Below are 23252 nucleotides of genomic sequence, written 5' to 3' on the forward strand. Positions count from 1 at the left end.
GGACAGTCTCTGGTACATTGGAGGGACTCAATAAATGCGACTCATTATCAGCAACAGTAGAAACAATGACCTAAATTTCCTAAATTTAGGGGGGACTTGGGCAGACATGAGGCCTGTCCTTGGTCCTGAAGAGCAGCAAGGCCACCAGAGACACCCCGTGACATCCATTCAGTAGCCCCATCTTTCAGTCCTCACTCCGAAGTCACAACTGAAATCTGCTCTGAAGCCCTCCCCATACACAAGCCAGCCAGAAGCCACCATTCGGTACCCTCGTCATTCCCAAGGCCCAGAAAGTTGGGAGACTGAGCGTGCATTTTAGTACAAGTGGTTTATTTCTCCCCCAGGTGAGGGCGCACAGGTATTAAGGAGATGTGTGCCCACCGGGCTCCTTGGGGAACCACCCAAGGGATGCTAGTTTAGTTCACATGCATTAAAAACAACTCTAGTCGCCAACAACGAACGTTAAGAAGCAACACCTCGACGTGGCCAAGCTCCTATCTGTACGCAATGCGGCCTCACGAAGGTGTGGTCATGGTACACATATGTATAGGTGGATGCCGGAGACAGTCCCGGTGGCCCTGTGGCCCTGTGGCCCCGCTCTGTCGTGGAGGCTTGGCTGGGGGCTGAGGACCAGCCTGTTGTCAGTGTTTTGACAAGAAGGTGGCTCTTCCAAGATGGAGTTCCTGTCCATGGCTGTGCTACCTCGCCTCCCTGCTTTGGCGTGCGCAGCTGTGGGGGCTTCCGAGTCATGTTCTTTTTGTTGGCAGGAGGTTGGGAGCACCAGAGACCCTAACCCTGGATCCTTGGCGGAAAGGATGGTGGGTCATTATTTTCTCCTGATCAACAGGCTCCTCCTCACCCAGCAGGTGCAGGTCAGCGGTCCTGGACAGTGGGGTGGGGGGGGGGGTTGGCGAGGGAGGGAAGATGCCTGTGTGCACATCAATAAACAGCCGGCCCACTTTGCTAAAACCTTTTACGGCAAACTTGCTCTAAGACAAAAGAGAGGGAAGAGCTGACCTGTGCATTCTGCTAGTCCCCTGGATCAGACTCTGTTCACGGAGTTTTCCGTCTTACAGACTTTCCTCTCTTAAAAAGCCTCCCTCCGAGTGGGAGGAACCCACATGCCCAGCAATCAGCAGCTTGGGACAGGATGTCTCACTGATCGTTATTTTGCTTAAAAATCCCCTTTTCCCCACCTCCAGATCAGTAAAGAGCTGGCTGCTGTCAGCAAAACCTGTGATGTAATGGTAGACAAATCAGGTGGAAGGGGTGAGCCCCGCAGCTATTGTAAAAACTGGATGTGCGATGAGTTTCAATTCTTTGGATAATCAAAATATTTAAAACACCGGGGGAAAAAAGTGTTAGTCACTTCCAAAGTGTCTGTGAATACCTGAGACCGTCTGTATCTGTAGTGAGCAAACTCACAGCATGGATTCTGGAATGGAGGTGAGGAGGCAGAGGGTCGAAGAAAGACAGGTCCGCCACCACCAGGAAGCCCACCAGGCACGAGGATGTGGTCCCCCAGCCCTGGAGCCACTAGCCTCCTAGGTGGAGCCCTCCAGCGCTTTCCCTTGGTGGCCCAGGGAGAGTCCACCTGGCCCTGGGAGACTGATGTGGACCGTGTCGGGTCTCATCAGGGATGCCGCCTCCTATAAAAGCATCTCCTGACCAGCCCTTCCACCTTCTCCTGCAGGGAAATGCTACCCCTCTGTGCAGCCAGGAGGAGAGGGGCGACTCAGGGTGGCCACCTGGGCTTCTGGCTGTGCTAGCAGGAGGCACAGCCCTGGTAATGGGACCCTTGAACCTGACCTGGTCCCTCCTTCCTGCCGCTCCCCACTTGGTGACAGTGGGATGTAGGGGTGAGCTGAACCAGGCTCCCAGCTTAGGGGTGGCCAAGCACCTGGGAGCATTTCCGGTGGAAGAGGAGGCCAGAGGTGGGAGAAGCTGGTCCAAGTCGTGGGTCTTCTGTCTGCCCGGGCGGCTCAGCCAGTCCCACGCTGATTCTCCCTGAATCTTGGCCACGCCTTTGGGCCAGCAGGAGCCTTCCAACCCTGCAGTCTGCACACAGTCTTCCAACCCTGCACACAGTCTCCAGATGCCTTTGGTTTCTATTAAAGAAACACAGCTTGCGTTTGCATGAATTAAAAACAAAAACGGATCAAGGAGGCAGGAGTCCCTGAAAGTGTGTTAGGCTGGAAACTCGGTCCCGTAGTGCCTCAGGTGTTCATCTGCCACGGACAGGTAGGTGGCCCTCATGCTGGGAGAGTACTGCGGGAGAGAGAAGAGGGGACAGTTAGAACAGGGTCACGCCACACCACCAGTTAAATCAGACACCGTCCTAGCACAAATGCCGGGAACTTCTGAGGGGGTGCGAGCGGGGCCAGCCTTAGTGGCCAGGCACCAAGTTTCAATGACAAGGCATCGCGGGGACAGGAGGATACCAGTGTGGCCGGGGCAGGCTTCCTGTCTGCTGATGTTTCCAACCCTGGGGCCATCAGGACATCTGGTTTCCAGCCTGAAACTCAAGACGCACACACTGACCAACCCCCCTAACACACCAAGGCACTCAGGAGCCCGCCTAGTAAGCAGGCTGCGGGCACAGGCCGGCCGCCTCAGAGAACCAGGTTCAAATCCCAGCTGTGCACCCTACTCAGCCCATGACCTTGGCTGAGGTTCTCCGAGCTCTCCAAGCCTGTTTCCCCATCTGCAAAACGGACTTAACGAGCACTCAGCTCTTGCATGAAAGGGATGAAATAATATAAAGCAAGCAAGACCCCTAACACAGTGGTTCTCAAACTTGGCTGTGCGTTAGAGACATGGGGAGCGGGGCGGTGGGGGGTGGGAGGTGGTCTAAAAATATCCTGATAGCCAGGCCACACCCACCAGTATTTTTTTTTTAGGAGATAAAGCACACATGACACAAAATTAAGCATTTGAAAGTGCCGCCAACATATTTTTAAAAGCTCTCTCAAGCACAGCCAAGTCGGAGAACACAGAGGAAACGTTCACAGCCGGCACTCGCTAGCCACTGCTAGGACGCAGAGATGCAGCTTCTTCCACTGTCACAGCTTACGTCTCACACAGGGCCTGAGCCTCTGCATTTCTAACAAGCTCCAGTTGCTGCTGGTCTGCTGACTCCAAGCAGCAGAAGTCCACTGGACCCTGACTGTCTCCTGGCCCCAGGGATGCTTGTGGGATCCAGGACCAGGTCATTCACACCAGAGGGAAGGATGCTTCCAGCTGCGGGGGCGGGGGCGAGGGGTCGGCAGCCTGAGACTAACCCAGTGGTCTCAACCAGGGGCAATTTTGCTGCTCCCTCCACCCCCGCCAGGACAGCTGGTATCACCTGGAGGCATTTTTAGTTGTCATAGCTAGGGGGCTGTACAGTGGGGGTGCTACTGGTATCGAGTGGGTGGGGGCCAGGGATGCAGCTAAACATCCAGCGATGCACAGAACAGCCCCGCGACACACAACGATCTGGCTCACAATGTTGGTATGCCGAGTGGGGAAGTCTGCTCCAGAGAAGCCCTTCTCCAGGTGTGGTCCCAAGACCAGCGCCTTCAGCTTTACACGGAAACAGGTCAGAAATGCAAATCCCTGGGCCCCACCCCCAGCTCTCCGAGTCAGACACAGGGTGGGCCCAGCCGTCTGGGTTGTAACAAGTCCTCCAGGTGATGGACGTTCAAGAGTGAGACTCTCCACCTCGAAGAAGTAATTCCCAAATTTGCTTGATGATGAGAAATCACCGGGGCTGCATTTTGAACAACTGCCCCGGTCATTTTTGTCCAGCAGGTCTAGGACACCGTGCCTGGGAAGACAGGAGGATTCCTAGAGAGCAGAGCTAAGGGAGGACGCATTCCTAGCCAAGGGAACAGGCTGTATATTTTGATCGCCTTGCTTGATCTTACAATGTATGAAACCCCCAGGCTGTCCCAGAGATGGCGCTGGCGGGGGAGGGATTTGTCCATAGGTCAAACACGCGGAGACCTGACGAATAATATTTAGAGCAGGTGCAGGGGGAGAGTGGGGAGCGGCCAGCTGTGCTCTTTACTGGTGCTCACATCCACATCCTCCAGGCTGTGGCTTCCTTGGTCAGCAGCCTTAGACGTGTCTTCATGGTACCTTTGCACGGGGTGGGGGTGGGCGGGTCCTTCCCCGGGGTGGGTGGAGCCGGGTCGGGGCAGAGCAGTCAACACAGCCAAAGCAACTGGAGTTTCTGGGCAGGTCTCCGATGATGGGGAGGAAGGTTTATTCTGTCCTTGAGCCTTGCAAATAAGGTCAGTTCTTGATTATCTCCGCTCATGGCAGGGAGAGTGGCCTGGATCTTTCGAAACAGAAGGTAATCCGAAATTCCTTTTTATTTGGCATCCCAGGGCCTTGAGTAATTCATTTTTCACAGCAGCAGATTTCCCCTAATGATGTACTGAGATTAATATTAAAATCCATCTGCATTCCTGGGGCCACAGCAGCTGGTGGGAGGAAAAAGGAACCTAAGAGGCTTCCGATTAGAGAGGAGCCAGGGTGAGATTTAAAAGGTGCCAATTCTGGAAGCAATGTTGCACCAGCCGCCCTCTCAGCTTGAGGCCCCAGGAAGCAAGAGCCAGGCCTGGGTCTAGCGCTGTTTGTAGAAGGACAGCACGTTGGCACTTGGGGCAAATCCAGCAAGGTGGGCCCATTTCCCTTTCAATATAAAAGGAGCCTGAATTCTGACTTGGGGAAGATGGTTCTCCAGGACACCAGTTCCCCCATCTTCTTGGTCTGCTGGCTTTCTGAATAAAATCCTACTCCCTGCCCCAACACCTCTTCTCCTGATTTATTGGCCTGCCGTGCGGTGAGCAGACCGAGTCTGGACTCGGTAACACAGACATGGCCAAATGACTGCTGAGGGGATGCCAACCGGCCTCTGGGTGAGAGCCAGGGCTTTAAGGTAAGGCTTGAATGACACCTCCTCGGACTCCAAGAACAGTTCCTCCCTCTGGGTCCCAAAGCACCTTTTGGCACTTACAATAGCTTTCCTGAGTCTCCCCTCCTGCAGACTGCATTTCCTGAAGACGGGGGCTGGGTCCCTGGCTCTCTTCCCAGGTCCCTATGGGTTTCACCAAGAGCACTTGCTGGACTCGCTGAACACGTGTGAACATCTGGGTTCTCAGGGCCCAGGTCTATGTCACGGGTCCTGTGTCGCCGGAGCTCCAGTGCTCCCAGTTCACCAACTGGACGGCTCCTTCCAAACCACCTGGATGGGGCAGGTGAAACACCTCTCCCAGCCCATCGAAGGCAGAGGCTCCTTCCCCCAACAGACTCCTGGCTCAAGAACTCTTCTGCCCTATCGCAGACCTCTGACCTTGTCTCAGATCACCCCTCTTATAAATGCCACACTTCTGTGGAGAAGGCCAGGTGAGAGGAAACATAAGTGAAGACAGAGGGGTTAAAAAAACCAAGAAGCTCGTTCTTACAGCACTTACTGTAGCACATTGGTCAGAAGGACCAGTTCCTCTAATGCTCAGACCATCTATGTGCTATGCACTATTACATTTCCATTGTACAGACAGGGAAACTGAGGCCCAGAGAGGTGAAGTACTGGCCCAAGGTCACAGAGGTCATAAGCAATGAGCTGGCATTTGAACTCAGGCATTAAAAAAATTTTTTTTATCATTTTTTAAAATGGAGATACTAGGGATTGAACCCAGGACCTCATGCATGTTAAGCACAGATTCTACCACTGAGTCATACCCTCCTCCTGCACCCAGGCATTTGGCACTGGAGTCACGTTTTTAACCTCAACTGTCTCTATTTGTAGCTCTGTCTCAGCCAGTATCCCTGTGACCCTCATCCTGCTCTCGGAGAACACAGCCTGACCCCCCACCCCAACCACATACCGCAGACTCCTGCCCCGATGCTGTTTCTAGGTCCCCTGACCAGAGACGGAGAGCATGTGGGAAATGCAGACGCCGCCTGGGCACAGCCCTGGGGACGTGGGGTCCTGGGCGGGGGCGGGGAAGGCCAGGTCTGGTATCAGCCCTCCGAGATCGGCCACCACAGCGGCCCCCCAACCCTGCAGCCCAGGCTGGAAGGGTAAACACAAATCTGAAACAGAAAACGTTTCCCTGGGGCAAAATGCATCTTAGAGCAGCAATTCCTTTAGAAAACTTGTAATCATAAATTACTTCTCTGTCCCTTTGAGATGTCGATAAACCTCTCGCAAGGCCAGTGAAGGCTCCTGGCAGTTCTGCTATCCGGGAACGCTTTCTCCTGGGTCTGGAAGCCATCTCTGAAATGCGAGCATCAGGGAAGACAAGACAGTCCCCCATCTCCGTGGCAGTTAGCGAGCCCTGACGGCCGCCCAATCACCAGGCGGATTTAGGATGAACCAGATAAACGGTGCTGCTGAGTCCTCCTGCTTGAGGACAGGTGAGCAGTGCGGGGCGTCTGCCTGGCTGTGTGAGGCGAGCTTTCTGTCTCTACCATCTCCTCAGCGGATTGCCAGCCATGTGCTGGGCAGTCTAGTTTAATGCTTATTCAGTAGCAAATTGGTCTCATTCTTTTCTACCCCTGTCAGGGGGATTCACCGGGTCTGAAGGAGGTTTTCTCTTTAATTATCACCCCCCTCCCCCGCCAGCCGCTGCCACAAGGGCAGTGCCTTTGCCTCAGAGTCCAGGTTACCGTGGGCGGAGGGGAGCCTCTTCCGATGAGCGGCACATTCTCGTAGCGGGGGTTCCCACCGAAGAGCACGGCTTGGTTCCTGCGGGGGCCGAGAGGAGCGCTCAGGCAGGGAAGGCGTGGGGGTGGGGGACGTGTGCATATGGGAGTGGGGAATGGAAACCGACCACAAAGAGAGGGTGGGGAGAAGCAGAAGACGGGGTGATGGGGCCAGGAGCAGCATGGCCGGGAGAAATGCAGCTTCTGGGGCCTTCAACCTGCCCTGCAGACTTGAGGCAAAAGACCTGACACCTGCGGCAGCTCTTCCTCCAGTACTACATGCTCCCGGGGGCCTTCCCGCCAGACACCCTGGCGGCAGTGGGGGAACCACGCTGGCCTTGGATGTCTTCCTCCCCACCTGGTTCTCTGGACCCAAGCATGCTGTCCCCAGACCCAGTGCCCTGGGGGATAGGAAAGCCTCAGCCTGATGTGTTGGGGGAGGTACGAGGGAGGCCCCAGGAGCCCTGCCGTACATGTACTCCGAGACGGGGGCGTTGGAGATGGTCTGGGCCGGGGGCTGCAGGCTGGTCTGGCTGCCCAGGCCGCTGCTGTAGCTGCAGAAGCTGCGAAGCTGCCCCCTAGGCGGGTTGTGGGCGGCGATGCGCCGGGCCTGGGGGTTGAAGGGGTCGTCATCATCGATGTCGTCATAGTCTCTGTCCCTAGAATGGCACGTAGGACATGAGCAGCCGTGAGGGGCAAGGGAGGCTCTAGCAATGGGGTCCTGGCCCGCTTCCCAGTCTTTCTTCCCAGGACTCTCCCTCTGGCCACATGTGTCTCCTTGATACAGATCACTGCTCTGTTCCCAACTCTGTGTCCACCTCCTCCAGGTAGCCCACCATGCTGTCCACACTGACCCTCCCTACCCTGCTTCTTCTTGTCTGATCTACTCTCAAGGCACTGAAATACCATCTTATCTCTTAGCTCCTCAATGAGACCATAGGTGTCCTGGTAACCGTACTATAATCTATCCTTCTGGTATATTCTGGGGGTGCCCCTCTCAGCCCTTAAAGGTCTCCTCCTCATTTTATGCCACACAGTTCTGCACAGGAAGAGAGGGCAAGCAAGTGATGCCAGGTTGTGGCATGATGCTGTCACCATCCTTGGCCCTGCTCCTGCCCTGGCCCCCTCAAACCTCCTTCTGGGGGGTCTGTCTGAATTCTCAGGGATGCAGAAATCCAGCCAGCCTGCTGGGGCTGAATGCCTGCTCCCCTGCTGCCCTTCTCCATTTCAGTTATCAGCTCTTGGCTCAGTCACAGAGCACAGCCTCCCGCCTGCTGCCCCAGGAACACCCCAGGCAGCCCACCTGGTGGCAAAGTGCTTCCAGGCCCGCGGCCCCACGCAGACCATGGTGGAGAAGGCCAGTGCGGCCAGGAGGGAGAAGAGGCCGAGGTAGAGCAGACCCTCGATGCCGTCGTAGCAGATGCCAGCGAGGGCGTCCAGGTAGTCCTGGCAGAGGGAGAGGGATGTGCGGTTGGAGGGGGAGTGTGGCAGAGCCTGGGGTCTGAACTCGTCTCTGGAAGCCCCTCTCCCCAAGCCTGGACCTGAGATCTCCTCCCCTTCTCCATCCCAAGCACCTTGTACAGACATAGAAGGGTCCATGCTCAGGACCCCGACAAAACGGGGCTTCTTGGGTTCACTGTGCAAGCGTTTGCTGAACACCCACTGTGTGTGAGGCTCTGAACAGGACAGATGAGCTTGCAGGGTGGCAGAGCCAGGAGACAAGGGGCACTTAATCTGAGGCCAGGATGGCGAGGAGCGGAGTGCGCCTTGAGCGGCTGAGGCAATGGGGACAAGCAGGCGTGGTGTGGTCAGGAAAGAGAAGAAGGGCCACCGGGAGACAGGTGAGATGGCGCCAGGTCATGCTGGGCCTCGAAGGGCAGGTGAACAGTTTGAATTTAACACAAGGCGATGGGAAGACATTGGAGGGTTTGGGATGAAAAGGATGTGATCCAATTCATTTTTAAAAAGACCACTTTGTTGGGGGGGAGGGTATAGCTCAGTGGCCGAGTGCATGCTTAGCATGCATGAGGTCCTGGGTTCAACCCCCAGTACCTCCATTAGAAAAAAACTGAAAAAATAAAAAGACCACTCTGGCTGTTGTCAATGAAAGGTCTAAGGGGGCAGGAGGAAGTAGGGACCAATTAGGAGGGCACAACTGTCACCTAGGGGAGCAGAATGGTGCCTGAACCAAGGCAGCAGCTGTGGAGGGAGAGATAAGTGCACGGAGCAGGAGGTACCTGAGAGGACAGTTGCGAAGACTTGCTGAGGGACTGGATATGGAGTGGGAGGGAGAGCGGGTACCAGGGTGATGCCCATGTTCTCAGCTCTGAAGTCAGACTGCCAGGGTCCGAAACCCAAGCCCTTGACTTGACAGCTCTGGAATCTTCAGTAAGCTTCTTTATAAATAAATAGATCTATCTATCTATCTATCTATCTATCTATCTATCTATCTATCTATCTAACTACACACACGTGCACGCACACACGTTGCTTATCTATAAAATTTCCCTTGAAGTAACATGCATTTCACAGTGTAAATGTGAGGGCTAAATGACGTATCAGATATAAAGTGCACAGAACAAGGCTGAACACAGAACCAAGTGCTCAGTAAATGGCAACCACGATCATTATTATATTGATTTGCTCTAAATTCACATAGGATGCGAAAGCTGTTGAAACACCCTGGCTTACCACTCTGGGGGAGAGGGGAGCTCACACACTCCCAGTGTGTTCTCTGCACTAACGTCTGATATCCCAAATTCCTAGAGGTGACCCTGGCAATGAGAGTGGGATGTCCACTGACAACCCAGGGCATTGGATGGGTTGACCAGATGGCTGGGAGTCTGCACACTGGGGAACAGTCTCTCTCCTATAGCTCCAGGCCCCCAACCCCCAACAGCGTTCTAGAGGTAAAATGATTCAACTCTCCTACCCCGACCCCCTGGTACCCTTCCCCGAGTCTCCCTTCTCAGCCACTGGAGAGAATCAAGAAGCCAGGCCCCTTCAACCTTTCTGCTGTCCAACTTCCTTCCCATTCCCTGAGCCTGAAGGGAGCCCGGAGAGTCACTCTCCGAGCCTCTGCTGGCTTCTCCCTGGGAAGATGTGGCCTGCTGGGCTATCCCCCCGCCCTCCACTGGCCCCCAGGGCCACCCCAGCACCTTGTGCAGCCCTCGGCAGTCCAGCATGGCCGTCAGCTGGTGAAGGCTGGACTCGGATGAGTTCAACAGGAGCTGGATTTCGAGCAGATCTTTCTGAGGCAGAAAGAAAGAGGCAAACATGCAGACAGACAGAGAGGCAGAGCCTGAGCGGCGGGGGGAGGGCTTGAGGATAAAACCACGAACAGCAGCTTGGGCAAAGTGGCCTTTAAAGACAAACGAAGAGGGGGAGGGTACAGCTCAGTGGTAGAGTGCATGCCTAGCATGCACGAGGTCCTGGGTTCGACCCCCAGTACCTCCATTAAAAATAAATAAGTAACCTTATTACCCACCCCCAACAACAACAACAACAAAAAATACCGCCTTACTTCTGCCGTGGGGTAGAGGGGCACGGCAAACTGCAACAGTCCTGCCACCTGGATCTGCATGGTGGTCAGCGAGCGCTGGAAGACGGTCAGTGCCTGGGCCAGGGGAGACCACAGTCCTGCCATCAGGTTCGATCCCCAGGAGCCCCCACAGCTGCCTGTTTCCCCTGCAGCCCCACCCCCGTCTGCAGCTGCAGTCACATCCCTAATCACGGCCCTTCCTGTTTGCAAGAAGTCTTCTCCTCATGCCTCAGACTTCCTGAGAGCTGCCCCGTCCTCCTGCTTCCTGCTACTCAAAGGGTCCCGCTGGGACAGCCTTGCCCGGGAGCTCGGGAGAAATGCAGAATCCCGGGCCCCACCCCAGACCTCCTGCCCAGCCTCTGCTGTGTTACCCAGCTCCTGGGGTGTTGGGTGAGCAACCCCGCTACGTGAGAAACGCTCAGCTAGAAGGTGCTGACCAAGAGCACCACTCGCTTCAGAGGGCCCCATGAAGCAAAGAACGCCCAGACACCTCCACCTCACTGGTCGGGGCTGGGGCTTGGGCTCAACAGGGAGCGAGCCGTGGGCAGGGCGAGGGCTGGGCTGGGCGGGCCGTACCTGCTGGAAGGGGCTGCTTACGCTCTGACTGCAATACAGGTAGTAACGGGTCACCTCTGCAAGGCAAAGACACTGGGCTCAGGCGGGAGCTCGCAAGTGACCAGGACCTCGTCCATCCTCAGCGGCCAGGCTGGTCCCCGAGTTCCCAAAGGCGGGAGCTTTTAAGAAATGGCCCAGAGGTCCAGCTGGACCTTAACTGTAGGGGTGGGGAGGGATGGGGTGATGACAGGGCTGAAAGAAGGAAGCAGAGGCACAGTCTGGCTGGCTGTGGGCCTGGCCTGAGCAACCAGAGTGGCTCTGACAACAGAGGCGGAGAGCTCACTACCTGTGTGGACCTGGCCCTCCGTGACGTTCAGGATGAAAGTGTCCGGAGCCGCGCAGAAGTCGCTGGTGCCCTGAGCCAGGGAGAGACGGGAGGGGTGGAGGAAAGTCACGCACCCCAGGAGCCCCCACAGCTGCCCGTTTCCCCTGCAGCCCCATCCCCATCTGCAGCTGTGGGAGGAGCCAGGCATCAGCTAGCACGGGCACCCCGCAGCTCAGTCCTGGGTTGGGCAAGAACAGTCAGGAGCCTCCCTGGGCTGGAATCCTGGCTCTGCCCCTGCCCAGCTCTGGAACTTCAGACAAGTGCCTTATCCTGTCTCAGCTGCCCCGACACTATTCACCTTGTGAATTCATCAAGTGCTCAGGAAAGTGAGTGGCAGAGAGCGAGCACTCTGTACCATCAACTCTTATTTCCGAATGCCTCTTCTGGGACGGACCTGGGGCAGGGGAGGCTGCGGGACATGTTTCGGGGAGTCATTTGCACCATGGCCTCATTTGCTCATCTCTAGTTTATTTTTTGTCTGGCTGTTATCAAGTCCACCCTCGCCCTGGGGGGCGTCCATCTCTGAAGCCTCCCCCAGAATCTCTTTCTAAAGAATTACGTTGGTGCTGAATCCATCTTGGAGCTTTTGGGTGCAGATCCCATCATGACAAGATGCGGGACCAGGAAGAGCATGGAGCAGAGAGAGGGCACGGACTCCAGACTCTGGCATTACTGAGCAGGGAGCTGGACCCCGCAGCCCTGGCCTGACAAGGTGACCACCAAGGGCCCACAGGGCTCAGTCAGAGCAGGTTTGGGCCCTGGGAGACAGGCAACAAGGGTGCCATCCTTCGAGCCAGGCCCTCCCCAGCTCTGGCCTGGGGGTGCAGTGGGGCACCAGGTAAAGGTGGGGGTGTTCAACCTTTCAGAGCAGTCAAGCGGACGCTCTGGTCCTCCAGCCTGTTCCTAGGGGCACCCATGCGCCAGTACATGCTCCCTGAGCAGGGACCCCTCCCCACAGCCCTTTCCTGCCAGTCCCCTGTCCTCCTTCAGAAGTGGCTGGCTCAGGGGTCACAATGGAGCATCATTTATTCATTCAGTGAGTTGATACATTTTTACTGAGTACCTACTAGGTGCCACGCACTGTTCAAGGCACAAGACAGTGGCAAGCTGTACTACAGCACTTCTGGGCTAGAAAACGTGTGTTTGGGTGGGACTGGGGACTCAGATAGCCCTCTGGACGCAGAGTTTTCACAGAGCCACAGTCTGTGCACACATATGCACATGCTCTGGCCCCACAGCTCTCAAAAATGAAGAAACGGGCTCCGGGAGGAGGGGCAGTGACCACACAAAAGCGCCCCACAACAGGCTTTGATGGCTGCCCCTCCCTTCTGGGCTCCTCACCCCACTTCCCATCAAAATGCAGCAGGGCCCACACTCCCATCAAAGGCCCATTCACTCCCTTGCACGCACTCCCCCTTCTCGCACAAGGGCCTGACTAATCGAATTAGGGAAATGGCCTTTCTCCTCAGCTCCCTGGTTCCCGGGCACTCAGCTGGGACCCGAAACCACCTCTGAACACAGAAGCCTGGCGAGAGGGACAAGCCGCTGCCGCCAGGAGGGAGCCATCCCCCTAAGGGCAGCCCGCGGTGCCCAGCTGGAGGACAGAAGGCAGAGGATGTGGGGAAACGGGGCGGGGGCAGGATGGGGCCCGGCGAGAGCGCGCCATGTGCAAGCTTCCCTGTGCTCGCTGCTGTCCCTGGAGGAGAGGCTGTCGGCCAGGCAGCTGGGCCTGTGGCTCCGGCCAGCAGCCTCTCCCCCCCCCGGACCACGTACAGCCCTCCCAGCTCCGGATGACATCAGAATGCATTTAAAAACACTTGGGCCCTCCTACCCTGCCCTTCCCCATATCTGGAGGGGCCCCAGCCCTTGGGATGTAGGCTTATGCTGTCCAGAGCTCTCTCCTGCTCAAAGTGGACGTTGCATGTGGAGGAGAGGGGACAACACAGGAGATGCCTGTGTCCTCCCCTTTCTGGACAAGCTCTGCCCAGAGCTGCTCTGGGCCAAGCAGCGCCAGGCTCATTCATTTTGAGGGCATCATGGAGGCAAACTGGTCAAGGCCAGAGCCACCAGCCAGCCCTCAAGTCACTGGGCAAAGCGTGCTTTTGGGCAGAGGGTTTCCAGCATGAGTCCCTTTTCTTTCTCCCCAGGTGGAAAGGGCAGAATGAACGCAGGTCACAGGGTCAGGCTGTGGCCCTTGAAATAGCTGGGGTTCCCTGAAATACCCTGGTAAATCCTGGCCCATTCTACTGTGCACGTGTGCATGCACGCGCGCACACACACGCACGCATGCGCGCACACACACAGCGTGTACAGAGTGTGCATCTCCACCGTATCAATTTACATTGGGGTGCAATGCTCTGCCCACACGTCTTTCTTCTGCGGGCTTCGACTTACAGCAAACATCACATCCTCCTGGTCTTTGCACCCCTAGGCACCTACACCACTGAGTGCACACAGCCAAACATCAGCTGAATGGATGAATGAATGTATGAACGGACAACTCGCGCACACGGACTATCTACGGTGTTACTGGCTAAAGCCCAAACATACCTGCACAGGAAGCTTCCCCTTACACTCCTGACCCACCTTGTGTGTGTATGTTTGTTTTTCTTTTTTAACATTTCGAGGCACCACACCTGGAAACATACCCCCAGTGGGTTTTAGACGGTGTGTGTGAGTCCAAGGGAAGTGAGATGGGAGGCAAGTGAAAAGCCACCTTCCACATTCCCGATGCTGGGGAGGCTGGCCGAGGAGCATGCTTCCGAAGCTGGTGGGGCTCTTCCAGCCTGAGGTTCAAACCCTGCCCACCCCAACCAGACTGGGTTCATTTTTCATACCCAGAGAGAAGGCACCTGGTCACCCGTGCTGGTCCTCACAAGCCGTGGCGGGGATTCGGCCAGCGGGGTGGGAAAGGGATCAGGCTTCAGGTGTCTTATCTTGGCCCCGCCCCCAAATATCTCATGATCCTGGACAAGCCTCTTACTTTCCCAGGCCCTGTGTCCTCACCTAGAGGGTGAGGGGGCTGGCGCGGATAAACCAAGCCCTTTAAGTTCGAAGACTCTGGGATTCTAGGTTAGGGACTGAGACTGGAAGCTGGCCCTGCCCTAGGGGAATCTGGACAGGACTCATCAACGTACCACCAGACAGACATACCACCTGGTCAGACCACCCACCAGCCCTGCATCCCCCAACTCACCACCGCTGCTGCGGCGTCGGCGGCCAGAGACGCCCAGCTGAGGAGCAGGGCCAGCAGCCCGCAGCACAGCATCCTAGGAGAGAGGCAGCCGCCGGTGGGTGGGATCCAGGCTGGCAGGCTGGGGACCCTGTGACAGCTGTCCCCCCACCAAGGGTGAGCGCCCTTCCTCTCAGCTACGATCTGGCCCTCCCTAGCCCCGCAGGCCCTTGCACCGGCCTTGAGAGCAGCCTCAGTCCCTGCCCTGACATCGGCCGGGAGAGGGATATGGACCAGTGCCTAGAGCGCAGGATCCTGGGCTGAAGAGACGCAGCGCTGGGGGCAGGAGCTAAGGAGCAGGTGTTGGTTAGAGATGGCAAGAGGCTGTTAACGCTTCAGCTGCCTGACAGTCAGGCCCAGGAGGGGCAGGACACACGGGGGAAGGCCCAGTCCTTGCTTGGTGACCAGATGGCGAGTCGGTGGCTGCCATCCCCACTCGGCTGGGTGCTGAGGAGGGGGCGGAAGGCAGCTTCAGGATGCTGTCCCCCTCCCTCTGCTGCCACATCCTCCCAGCCCAGCCAAGCCGTCACCTCCCCCTGCCGGTGGCACCGTCACCTCACACGCTCGGACAGCTCTTGTCCCAAGGCTGCGGCGGGGCTACTCACGAGGCCAGGAGACACCTGGAGCGCTTGGCCAGTCCCAGGCAGGCGAGGAGGCAGATGGCCAGGTCCAGGACGAAGAGCAGGAGGTAAGAGAGCCATCTGGGCAGAGCGAGAGGGGCGTCAGGGGGAGCAAGGCGGGCTCCTCACTTGGGGCACAACACGGAGACCTGAACAGCTGCCCCAGGCCGGCTTGACCCTTCGTTATACAAACCGCCCACAGCCCGCAGCTCAGGAGATCAGACGAGGGTGCGCCCCTGCCCTGGACAGAAGACCCCAGCGCGCACAGCGGACAGCGCTTCAGGGCTCCGAGGGGCTGCACCCCCACTTCTGCCTGGACAAAGAAAGTCTTCTGATCATTATTTCTCTTTTTTTAATTAAAAAAATTTTTTTGGGGGGGGGTCATTAGGTTTATTACTTATTTTTAATGAAGGTACTAGAAATTGAACCCAGGACCTCGTGCATGCTAAGCATGTGCTCTACCACTGAGCTATACCCTCCCCACCAATCATTATTTCTCTTAATGCAAGAGCCAGATAAATTCACTGACCCCCAGCCCCTCCTCTCCAGCATTGGTTTTCTGCTTCACTAACACCATAAGGAGGGTAAGAAAAAGTTTGGAGTGCGGGTAGGGAGCTGGGTGGAGCAGGAAGAAAGTGACAAGGAGGCTGCGAGGGGGAGGGAGCACGCTGGAGGTCACCTGGCAGCCAGGCGAGGTTCTTTCCCCCTTTGTGAATGGAGGCTTAATGCCCCCAAAGAAACCTAATCAAAACCGTCAACTCCCTGCCCGGGGCGGGAGCAGCCGCTGTAAATCCCTGGGGAAAGTGCCGAGACCGCCCTCCACTAGGACGAGGCCACCAAGGGGCCAGTGTTCTTAGCATCAGAGTCGGAGCGCGAAGGAACCTCGGGAACAACCAGTGTCAGATCCCCCCTGTTCTACGGATTGGAAGACTGAGACCCAGGGAAGGCGAGCCTGGCCCAGGGATTCCAGACTCTCCACGTCTTCGAGCCTTCTGACAAGAGACACACCCAGGCGCCTCTCAAAATCTTGGTTTTGTGTTTCAGACCTAAAGGTTTCTAGTTAACTCTCTATCCCCCACTCTGCCCATTAGCAGGAAATCACGTTAGGATTGCTTCTAACTGACTTTCCAGGATCATGTTTCAACGGGTCTCTCTGCATTCACGCCTCCTCGTGTTGTAAGGGGTTCCTGGAAACAGCTCTTCGAGGCGGGTGCGTTTTCCCAGAGGAGCCCAGCGATGACCTGGGGATGTATTTCTAACCAAGAACTTGGCTCTCGCAGGAGCACTGACTCCCAAAGCTCCTCCCATATCCGGCACCGATGCGCTCACTCTGTTACAGCCTCTGTAAGCCTCCAAAGAGAGGAGTCTTGCCTTTTTAATTGCCTCCAAGACTTAGCCAGGTCATGTATACAAGGACTGAAATTGCTAGGCTGGATGGCTATGTTCTAGAACCATCCAGAAAGCGAAGATGGGGAGGCTTGTCCAGAGGAGGCCAAGCCCCCAGGGCTGATGAGCTCAGGAAGAATAAAATAAACCTTTTGTCCTTGGGCAGCTTGGGCGAGAGGAGAGAGCAAACAGCAGAAGAGGGGGAGGGACAGAACATCACCAGTGTTTGGGAGTTGCACGTGCTGGCCTTGCACCAGACCTGAGCAAGGGGTGGGGGCTGGGGGTGGGGGCTGGGGATGGGGGCTCCAGGGGACCCCCTCAATCACCCACTTTAAAATAGATACTGTGCAGTTGTCACCACCCTTACTCCATTTTTTAAAAAAAATTATCTTTAAAATAAGCCCTCATGACGGATAAATTCCGACTTATTTCACCACTGTCGTTCTCAAAATGCCCACATACACCCCTCAGTGTATCTGGTTCTAGGCTAGGTCCACACAAAAGGGATGGGAGGACCAAAACAGATACTTCCTTCCTCCCCCGAACCCCCGTGACAAAAAGACTTCTAAGGTTTAGGCACAAAATGGCTCTCATGTCACAGGATTAATCAGATGCCACTATTCTGGGTCACAGGTCACAGCCCATCCTTAGAGTTGACTGTTTCTTTCAGTCACTTGGGAGAAAGGCACTTTTGCATGTGAGCAAAAAAAAAAAAAAAAAAATCCGGTGTGAAGTTCATCTGAGACATCTGTGCAGGCAGGGGAGGGAGCGCTGTCCAGAGCCGGGGGGACCTCATGAGCTTTCTGGCGTCAGGGTCCGTCCATCTCCTACCCCAGGGAAGGGGAGAGCCCTGGACAGAGGCCACCAGGAGCATTTTCTCTGGGTCAGCTTTAGTTCAGCCTGGGGTGGAGCTTTCTCATAAAGGGGAAGTGAATCCAGAAGCCCAGAGTAAACTGTGCAACGTTGGGGTGAAGACTCGGACCTCAGCTGGTGGCTTGAAGAGGAGGCAGCACGTTGGGCAGAGGAAGGGGCACCTAAAGGGCTGGAACTTGCTCTTCAGGGCTCCGTTATCCATTGCCCCCCAGTGCCTCCTCCGTGCCAGGCGCCCTGCCCTGGGTGCACAAGGACCGGCACGCCATGAGTGTGTGTCACCCTTCAGCCGGGAGCCACCCAAAGCCGAGACTGCTGCCTCATTTTGTGGTTTTCCCCAGAGTGACTGTCACCAGACCCTGTGCGTGGAGGGAGGGCAGCTGGTCCCTGGTCAGTTGGCCCTGTGTCCAGTGCCTTCACCTGGGATGGGGCTTGGGGGATGGGGAGGCAGGGGAGATGGAAACGGAGCCCCAAAGGTTAGGTGATACAGGTGTGAGTCTGCATCCCATCCCCGAGACAGCAAAGGTGGGGGCGGTGCCTCCATCACTCAGGCCTGTGGCATCTCTGGGCTTGCTAAGGAGTTGGCATTGGGGAGGCCCTGTGCAGGGAGAGGCTGCCACACCTCCTCCCCTCTGCACCTTTGAGGCTGAGTCTGCAGGTACAGGGAACCCAGCTCCATACACCCTGGCAGGTGAGGAGCCCCTAACCACTGGCTCTTCACCCAGCATCAGCCACAGAGAATGCGGGTCCCAGAGGAGCTGCTGCAGGCTGGGAGGCTGGGTGCAGCCTCCACCCCTGCGATTGTGGCTCCTCACTGCCCCTCTCTGGGGCTCGGTGCCTGCCTGTATAAACAGGCCGCACCACATACCCGCCACTCGGCCCCCACAAGCCCTCATGTCCTCTGATATCAGTCAATGGCTTATTAAGACCTTTTGGTGGCATCTCCCTGCCGAAGCCCGTGACAGTGTCTTGTGTGAAGGAGGCCGGTGCAGCCCCACTGCCCCTCCCTCAGCCCCTCACCTGTAATACTCCGCGTAGCCAGTCTGGTCGGCCAGCTGGGTCAGCTCTGAGGTGACCTCCCTCCACGTGGGCACCCCTAACATCTGGCTGAGGATGTTGCCCGCCATCTGCTGCACGAACTTCAGTGTCTGGAGGTAATCGCCCCGGGCGGCGAAGATCTCACTGAGCCGAGCCAGGTGCTGCTCGAGGTCCACCTTCATCTTCTGGGTGGTTCCAGACACCTGGGGAGGGGCGGGGCTTGTGAGTCTGGCCTCGGGTGGAAGGAGGCGAGAGGTAAGCCCTCTGCCTCTAAGTCTAAAGGAGAAGGGCTCGGCCTCAAATGAGTGCCCCAGGGGTGCCACCCCCAGCCCTGAAGAGATGCTGCTGTCCGGAGGGAGGATGGACGGCGGAGGCCCCTACGCCCCACCCAGCCTGCAGGTCCCTCCATCCCAGGGGCTGGCCCAACCTGACCTTAACCAGGACCTGGGCTCTAAGACGCAGTGCCTTACTACAGACAGCCCCACAGGGGGACACAGAAAAGAGAAGCCGTTTTTCTTCCTTGAAGATTGTCTTAGAACTTTAAACACTTTGGATGAAAAATTCTTTTTTGAGGATGAGGAATAAAATGTTGAAACCGAAGAGTCCCTCTGTTGCTACCTGACCTTCTGTTCCCACAATAGGCTTTCTGAATGTCTCACAAGAGAAAGGCTTTGTTGTGGAGCGAGCCACAGCTCACAGCGTCCTGAACCCGAGTGAGGGCAGAACAATGGAACTTTGAAATAACACAGGCAGAGCCGATCCTGCCTCCAACGGCCTGGCCACGTGACGGGAGGAGGAAGTCGGCGCCTTCTCTGTGTGCTCGTGCCCCCCCCCCCCCACTTTCCCCTGAAACGCCTGTCCTGCCTGGAGTTGAGGGGATCCTAAACGAAGCTTCGCTCTATTCAAAAGTAGAAAAGGGAGGATGATGGCGGTGACTGTCCTGGGCTTGCAGACAAGGACCACCAGTACTGGAAAGGGGAAAGGTGCTTCTTCACAGCCCAGATGCAGGGTCCAGGGACAGAGCCTGGGAACCCCACGCATGTCCCTCCCAAGCCTGCTCTGAGCCTGGGTGTCGGCAGCGAGAGGAAAAAGAGCTCGTTTGCTCCAAAACTGTCACACTTAACCAACAAGCACAAGGGGCCGGAAGCGGGGAAGCGGGTGCTCACCCTCTGGGCAGCCTTCAGCTCCCCCAGGTCTGGAAGGAAGATAAAAATGAAGAAGGTTGCGGAGCTTCCCATGGTGAGAGCCCCATGGTAAGGAGATAAGACACCACTCCTGGCAGCAAAAGCTGTTTCGTCGCCTTTGCTCGGGGGCTTGGGGGGGACTTGACAGCAACTTTGTGGCTTTTCACATCTGCACTATGCTGGGAGTTCCTGGTTCCAGAAAAGAGAATGGCTCCTTTGTTCCATTTTATTTTTTCAGTGTCAGCGACTTGTTCCCTTTCCCGGCTCCTTCCTGGGTCTTACAAGCTGGTTATGGACTAAGAGACACCAAAGGGCAGAGATACTGCATATGGACTCGTAAATACAGTAACTCAACCTCACCCTGATCAAGGTTCCTCTTCAATACACTAAGACCAACAGACAAGGACTTTGCAGCCACTGATCCAGAGGCATTCATTAAATGTGAACCTTAGGAGCAGGGATCTTTTCACATTCCTACATGATACGTAACAAGCCGTAGACCACAGGTGGTTGTCGTCTTATGACCTGCAAACTTTTCCTGTAAGACCACTTCCCTTCCACAGCTCCAAACACTTAACTTCTCTATTTCTTAAATCCCTCCTTGGAAAAAACAAAAGCCAGCAAACATCTGCCAGGCCCTCCCTTTCCTCCTGATGTCTTCCCATAGGAAACAAGACAAAATAGAAAAAATAAGAATCACAACGTTGACCTATTTACATCCCCCCTCCCGCCCCCAGCTTCCCCAAGTCCACAGAGGTTCCGTGCAGAGCTCCCCGCAGGGAGGCACGGAGAGAGCCGCTCAGAGATGGAGCAGGGCTCTCCCACGGGGAAGAGAAACTCTTCAAACGAGCTGTCCCTCTCGGCTCCCCAGGCTGGGGCGGGGTCAGGCGAGCTAGCAGGTGGTGGAAGCTGTTGTTCCGTAGGATGGAGCAGGGGTTTTCCAGCTGCGGCGTCTGCATGATCAGCTGGGAACTCATTACAAACGCACATTCTCAGCCCTGCCCCAGATCTACAGAATCAGAAACTCTGGGGTGGCCCCCACCCTAGCAATCCGTGTTTATCAAGCCCCCCAGGGGATTCTGATGCAAGCACAAGTTTGAAAATCTCCAAGAGGAAGCTCCTTAAGTTAATGAGGTTTTCTAGAAGGGCAGATGGGCCAGGAGAGGAAGGGGGTGAAGCCTCAGCCTTGTGGGGGGAGGGCGCCCATCTCAGAGCCTTGGAGGGAAGGGCTAAGACGAGACCCCTGGGTTCTGGTTCTTGCTCTGAAATGTACCAGCTCCCCACCCTGGGGCAGGAATTCAACCTCTCTGTGCCCTTCACCCAAGGGCTGCCCACAGGCCTGCTGCCGGCTCAAAGGAGAGCCCACGGGAGCCACGGTGGCCACTGGAACATGTAGCTCAAACCGGGGTCAGCCAAGCTTTCACGGGACGTAGAGCCCAAGACCCTTATATTAAGCTGAGACTCCAAGGGGTGAGAAGTGCACCAGGTCCCTGAGTGAATCACTGGGGCTCAGATCGGGGGCACTGGATCCAGAGAAATGACCCACCTGGTGCTCCTAAAGGATCTTTCTGAGCCCCCCAAATCAGAGTCTGCAGCTGATCCAGAATCCGGCCAGGCCTGCCTGAGCCTTCAGCCAAGCCCCCACCTATCGAGGCGCAGGGCTCCCGGAAGGGCGCAGGCACCGGGTTTCTGGTCCAGGAAGGGGAACCAGGGAGGGCCTGCTCGGCTCTGGCCCAGGTGTGGGTTGCCTGACTTGTCTCCCGAGTACCCTCTGCCCCCCAGTCAAAGCCTTCTCTCTCTCCCTGGCGATTGTAGTAATATATATAATTACCATAATCATAATAATGGCATCATTATCTTAGTTACCCCACTTAGAGGGTACTTTGTAAATTACCACGCACTTTCAAGGACCTTATCTCATCTAACATCATTTATCTGATATTTGGCCTTCGCCCCTCGGATCTGGGGAGCCCTCTAAGATCTGCTGCCTCCCCAGGAGCCCCTGGGACTGGGAGTGCTGGGTGCCCACCCCGAGGCCCAGACCAGCCCCGGAGGCCCCGCCAAGGACGCAGAGCCCTGCCTCTTCACCCGGAGGGCACAGCCCACGCCTGCCCACACAGAGCGGGCAGGAGGTTGTCATCAGGATGGAGGCAGCTCCCGGCCGGCTGGACCATCACCAGAGCCTGGGACGCCTGCCCTCACTCTTCAGAAATGGTGGAGAGTGGATGAGGGGCTGACCACCAGGGATGAAAGGAACCCTTCTGTTTGGGAACACAGGGGAATTTAGAGACATGGAGTCAGCTGCAGACGGCCCACCCCCGGCCCGGGGCGCTCTCAGCACTGGGGTGGATGGGTCCAGCTTGGGGGTCTTGCTCTCAGCTCATCTGTCCCGGGGGATGAGGACATGAAGAACTCAAGTTTGCCATCAGGACGGCTCCAGGACTTTCTCCCTCAGCCCCCGGGGAGACAAAGGTCATTCCTTATAATGGTCACAAGGCAGCTAGTGAAGGTCATGGCTCTGGGGCTTTCCCGGGTCTGGGGCTGGTTCCTTCTTCTAGTGGTTCTGGTGCTGGTGGGTGGAGGAGCAGGAGGCAGAGCCTAGAGGCAGTAACCATGGAGCCCTGCCAGGGCAGAGACGAGGGTGGAGGTACCCAGGGAGTAGGCTCCCCCCAGCCCCCAATGCGCTGGTCAACTGCATTCGGCCCCATGGACTGTCCCTCGGCATCTCCATCCCAGCCGCCCCGCCCTCACCCATAGAGCTGCTCCAGCCCAGTGTCCAGACAGCTCTCAGTCCCCAGGGATGGGTCCAGGGGACACAAGGGGTGGATGGACGAGCTCAGCAGGAGAGCTGGGGGCACTCCAGGTTTGGTGTGTGGCCCTCAGCTCCCCAGGACTTTCTCTGAGGCCAGACCCACAGGACCCAGCCATCCCACCCGAGGAGAAGCAGAGCTGTCTCTTTAAGGAGTCCCTCCTGGGAGGGGCAGCTGGGGGATTAAGGCCTTAGAGGAGCTTAAGGGAGAGGAGGGGCAATGAGGTCAGAGTCCTTAGCACCCGGACGATGACCACATGCTCAGATCAGGGCTGGATTTTGTGGCTGAGGGTGCCTGACAGAAATGGCCAGGCCTCTGCTGGGGACCTGGCCCAGAGGAGATTGGGGACAGGGTGCATGTCCAAGAACTGGGGTCTCTGAAAACTGCCCTGAAGCCTGGCTCCTGGGGCAGTGAGGTTGCCGGGAAGTCGGCTAGAAAGACCCGGTGATTCCAGAGACAGTGCCAGGCGCTTGGGGCCAAGGTCTGTGTTTGAGAAAACCCTGATTCCCTGCCCTCGAGGCGCAGCAAGCGTGCCTCTTCCTTTTGCTAAAAGCCCTACAGCTCCTCTGGACAGCCAGCACACCCTCCAGCCCGAGCTCCCAGCTGGAGGCAGGGTGCTCCGACGCCTCGCCGGGTTCAGGCAGAGTCTCCCAGCCCCGCGGGGCTCTTCACTTGTTACTACTATTTTTAATGGAAGTACTGAAGGTTGAACCCAGGACCCTGTGCGTGCTAAGCATGCACTGTACCACTGAGCTATCCCCACCCCACCAATCTTTTTTTTTTTTAATGGACTTCACTTATTTTTGAAGAGCATTTTCCCCCTTGACCTCTCCTGGACCCCACCGACAAGACTCTGTGTGCAGCACTGAAAGTGAACACAGACACACTGTGGGGCTGATTTTCCACATCCGGGGGCCCCTTGGACAAGCGGTACG

At 56.6% G+C, this 23252-nt stretch overlaps 1 protein-coding gene across 1 annotated transcript in view; it reads right to left on the reverse strand.

Moving 5' to 3' along the window:
- Positions 1 to 309: 309 nt before the first annotated feature.
- The window catches only part of TTYH2 (tweety family member 2), a 35390-nt gene continuing 12447 nt past the window's right edge, over positions 310 to 23252 (reverse strand). The window contains exons 4-14 of the mRNA XM_032456924.1: positions 18306 to 18526; positions 15015 to 15110; positions 14374 to 14446; positions 11139 to 11208; positions 10814 to 10869; positions 10220 to 10312; positions 9855 to 9947; positions 8000 to 8142; positions 7170 to 7355; positions 6661 to 6739; positions 310 to 2268 (exon numbers count right to left, since the gene is read on the reverse strand). Coding sequence (XP_032312815.1) covers positions 2188 to 2268; positions 6661 to 6739; positions 7170 to 7355; positions 8000 to 8142; positions 9855 to 9947; positions 10220 to 10312; positions 10814 to 10869; positions 11139 to 11208; positions 14374 to 14446; positions 15015 to 15110; positions 18306 to 18526 — 1191 coding nt within the window. The 3' untranslated portion in view covers positions 310 to 2187. The remainder of the gene's footprint in view (positions 2269 to 6660; positions 6740 to 7169; positions 7356 to 7999; positions 8143 to 9854; positions 9948 to 10219; positions 10313 to 10813; positions 10870 to 11138; positions 11209 to 14373; positions 14447 to 15014; positions 15111 to 18305; positions 18527 to 23252) is intronic.

Source organism: Camelus ferus, chromosome 16, assembly GCF_009834535.1.
Source record: "Camelus ferus isolate YT-003-E chromosome 16, BCGSAC_Cfer_1.0, whole genome shotgun sequence".
Taxonomy (NCBI): domain Eukaryota; kingdom Metazoa; phylum Chordata; class Mammalia; order Artiodactyla; family Camelidae; genus Camelus; species Camelus ferus.